Genomic DNA, 3,697 nt, shown 5'->3' on the forward strand with positions numbered 1-3,697 from the left:
CCACAACTTCCAACAAGATCCTCAAGTTCTAGTCAGAGCCCAAACACTGCTGCGCAAACTGCTGCGTCTGTTCGCTGCCTCTGTTAGCTGCCCAAGAACAGTTTACCTCCGGTCACGCTTGTGATAATGGGATGCTCTTGACTAGCTGTATGTCTCTTAAGCTTTTATTTTTGTTAGTCCATGAGAAAATTATTGCCATTTGTGTAATTGATTGAGCTGCCATTTATAAAATCAGCTTAGGTTGTAATAACAGTGATCTAGCCAGACTGACTTATTAGTTCTACTTCACACATTTTCTGCTTTATCTTCTCCCCTGGAGTTTCCCCTGTATTTTAGAAATGAGTGATTGTAAATTTGACTTTCAAAACTACAGTCCAATTCTGATGTTGCAATAGTTCAAGAATATGCTAAAATCCAAAAATGTTGTAGAAATGGTAGAAGATGGGATCAATTTTAATTAGTTGTACTTTATTTTCAGATTTCCAGGAAATACTGTTAAAGCCTTAATTCACTTTCATTTACATGTCTTAGAGAAGTTGATGTCATCTTGAAGTACCTACAGGAACAATGCAGTGCAAAGAAGATTGGGGTCGTTGGGTTTTGCTGGGGTGGAGCAGCAGTACATCATCTGATGCTGAAAAATCCTCATTTAAGGGCTGGGGTGTCCAACTATGGTAAGTGTAAGCTGTCTGTAACATTGTGACATGACTGGAGCAGGAAGTTATTCTGTAGGAGTGTTACTGTAACAAAACTTCATTTTAGACCTTGCAGAAGAAGGCAATTTTATTATACAAAACCTTTAAGCAGTTTGACTTTTTGCACTCACCTGATCATAAGTAGCAAGGCATATGTATTCACGTGGTATGGCCAGGACCACTTCTGTGCAACATGGAGTACAAGAAACACCAAGTGTCAAGGCCTCGCTATGTCTCAGGTTCCTCTTGATGGGTGATGACAAAACAGTTTCCGGACAGATCTTTTACATCTTTTAAGAGCCATCAGTTGTTATGGGGTGGATCTTTGCCTCTGAATCTTGCTCACCTCGACTTCTGTAAGTCTTAGGACAGGTTGCTGCTTGTTGTCTGTTTTTCCTTGTTTGGGATATGTGTTTGATGGCAACCCTTTTGCCGTCTGTCTACTAGAGCACAGGGTCTTCTCCTGATGGGTGGGTCATCGCCACTGTGGTCTTGTCGACCTGCAGGCCTTCTGATCGTGACATAAACAACACGTTCCTCATTTTTACTACTGGAAACGGTATCCATTGTTATTAATACAAGCCATTTTTTAACCTGTGTTAAACCTTCTGGTACTTACTCTCACATTTCCATTCATACTGCATTCATACCACCTTTACATTTTTGTTACAAATCTCTGTAATTCTGTATAACCCAGAGCAATTTATATTCATCTGAGGTGGAAGGAAGCTGAAGGTATTTTCCTAGAAAGCTTATGGGGACTATTTTGCTGCACTGATTGGCTGGTCATGAATGAATTCATCAACGCTACTCGCTAATTTTTGACTTTTCTGTGGTAATAATTCCAATAATGCAACCAGTGAGTGGTCAGGGTGTTAGTTCTCTATGTAAAGGTATTTTATTGTTGTTTAAATTCAAATATATTTGAATATTCAAAATTACAAGATCAATGTGTTATGAATTTGCATCAGTATAAATACATGTACATTGAAATCTTGGCCATGTATCTGAAATGACGAATGTTTATAATTCTCTTAAGAATGGTCATACCAGGCTAGAAGGTAGATGGTGTATAGTGTCGAGCTTTCACAGCATCCTGTCTCTGACGGTGGTCAAAAGCAGATGCCCCAAAAAAAGCATGAGAATGGAACAAACATATAAAGCTTCTTCCCTGACTTTTTGAGACAGAGCTGGTATTTCCATCTTTAATGACATCCCAAAACATAGGAAATTCCTACGACAAAAGAGACTTTTAAATGAAGCATGTTTAATCCCATTACAAGCTGATCTTTTAATCAGCTCTAATTGATGGAAATGCCATTTTTTTTTGATTGTATACCTTTAGTAGTGATTTCCAAAATAGCATGGATCATTTTATGTCTATATTTTTCCCTAGGAGTGATCAGGTTTTTTGAGGATAGATACAGTTTACTTCATCCCACTCTCTTCATTTTTGCTGAAAAAGATGATCACATCCCTCTGGAGCAGGCAAGTTTCTTGTCAGAGATATTTTTTTGTTGTTTTTCATGCTTGTTTCATAATTTGGTGTTTAATTAAGAGAAACAAGAAAATTAATTTGCCCTTTCCTCCCTCTTTCTCTAACTTTTACAGTAATTCTACACAAATTTATGTTGTTTATAACCAAGCCAAAAAGATTTACGGTGACTCTAACAAATGTTTTCTGTTTCTGTTGCAAAATATGGATACTTTAAATGTGGGTGTTCATAGGAGGAAAGGGGCAAGCATCCATAATGGGAGTCAAAGGAATACCTGTGTCAGGTTTAGGATAGGAGATTCTCTTTAATCATATTGACGATGCATAAAATCAGCAGAAAATCCCTACCTGTACCACCGGCATCACTAGTTATAGGAGAAATAGTAAATCCTGTGACTATCCATGTCCTTCACCATTGTCCTGTGGATTTTTATTAAAGAAGTAAGTGTGGGGATCTTGGGGAGCAAGGGCAGAGAAGAAATGAAGAGGGATGATTATCTACAAAGGAGACCAAAAAGGAAGGCATGCTCTCATTGACTATTCCCTTTACTTTTCCTGCTAAAAATTGCAGTAGCTTTGAACCACAGGTTTGTATCAATGCCTCTCCTCTGTCAAATCAATTTCAAATGGATTCAAATTCTTGCCCCCTTTTTTTTCTTGACGCCTATCCACAGTAACTTGTGCAGTGATCACTACATGCAATCCTTTTGTGATAATGAGCGGTAAGTGTTTTTTATCTTTACAGGTATTATTACACTAACCTATAGGCTTTTTTTTGGTAATTTTATACAATCAGATAGATACTCTTATTTTACTGGAGAGAAAAACCCTGGCTCAAAAAAAAAAAAAAAAGTGTTTTAACAGAAATGCTTTTGGGTATAAGATTAGCAAAAGAAACAACAGCAGAAAGGGCATACTGTGTCTTCCAGGAAAGTAAAATCAAGGACAAGCTGAGGACTGAAAACAAATAACATGTTAATTCAGTATGAGCAATGATGGAACACTCTGTTACAGGTTACCCTACTGGAGCAGAAGCTTAAAGAAAACTGTAAAGCTGATTATGAGGTTAAAATTTATCCTGGACAAACTCATGGCTTTGTACATCGCAAAAGAGAAGATATCAATCCTCAAGATAAACCTTATATTGAGGAAGGAAGAAAGGATATGATCAACTGGCTGAATAAATACATTTAGCAGAAATAAAATGCCCATAAAATACACAAATTTTTTTAGGAACTCAGAAAAATATAGACTATCTTGCTTAATATATTTTTAAAATAATCAAAATAAATTGTAGAAAACTTTTCTGCAGTAACACTGCTTATTTGTACTTATTTTCTTAGCAGATGCCTAAACATTTTCAAATGTTGAAAGTCATAATTGTAAAGATTTTTAAATTTGACCTTATGTATCTTAAAATTATTAGAATCTGATGTGGGATATCCTCTAGAATCTGAAAGTTTCACTTTTTTTTATATTCATGTCAATACGATTAAAAGATCTTTGA

The 3,697-nt window shown here is 36.3% G+C and overlaps 1 protein-coding gene across 1 annotated transcript; it reads left to right on the plus strand.

Annotated features, from left to right (window-relative positions):
- Nucleotides 1–531: 531 nt before the first annotated feature.
- LOC112960834 (carboxymethylenebutenolidase homolog) lies at nt 532–3,486 on the plus strand (the record flags this gene model as incomplete). Its single annotated transcript, XM_026055437.1, has 3 exons — nt 532–674; nt 2,092–2,183; nt 3,205–3,486. Coding segments are annotated over 3 exons (415 nt in total), but the record flags the coding sequence as incomplete, so codon positions are not given.
- Nucleotides 3,487–3,697: the final 211 nt, after the last annotated feature.

Source organism: Apteryx rowi, unplaced genomic scaffold, assembly GCF_003343035.1.
Source record: "Apteryx rowi isolate R43461 unplaced genomic scaffold, aptRow1 scaffold_998, whole genome shotgun sequence".
NCBI classification, from domain to species: Eukaryota; Metazoa; Chordata; class Aves; order Apterygiformes; family Apterygidae; genus Apteryx; species Apteryx rowi.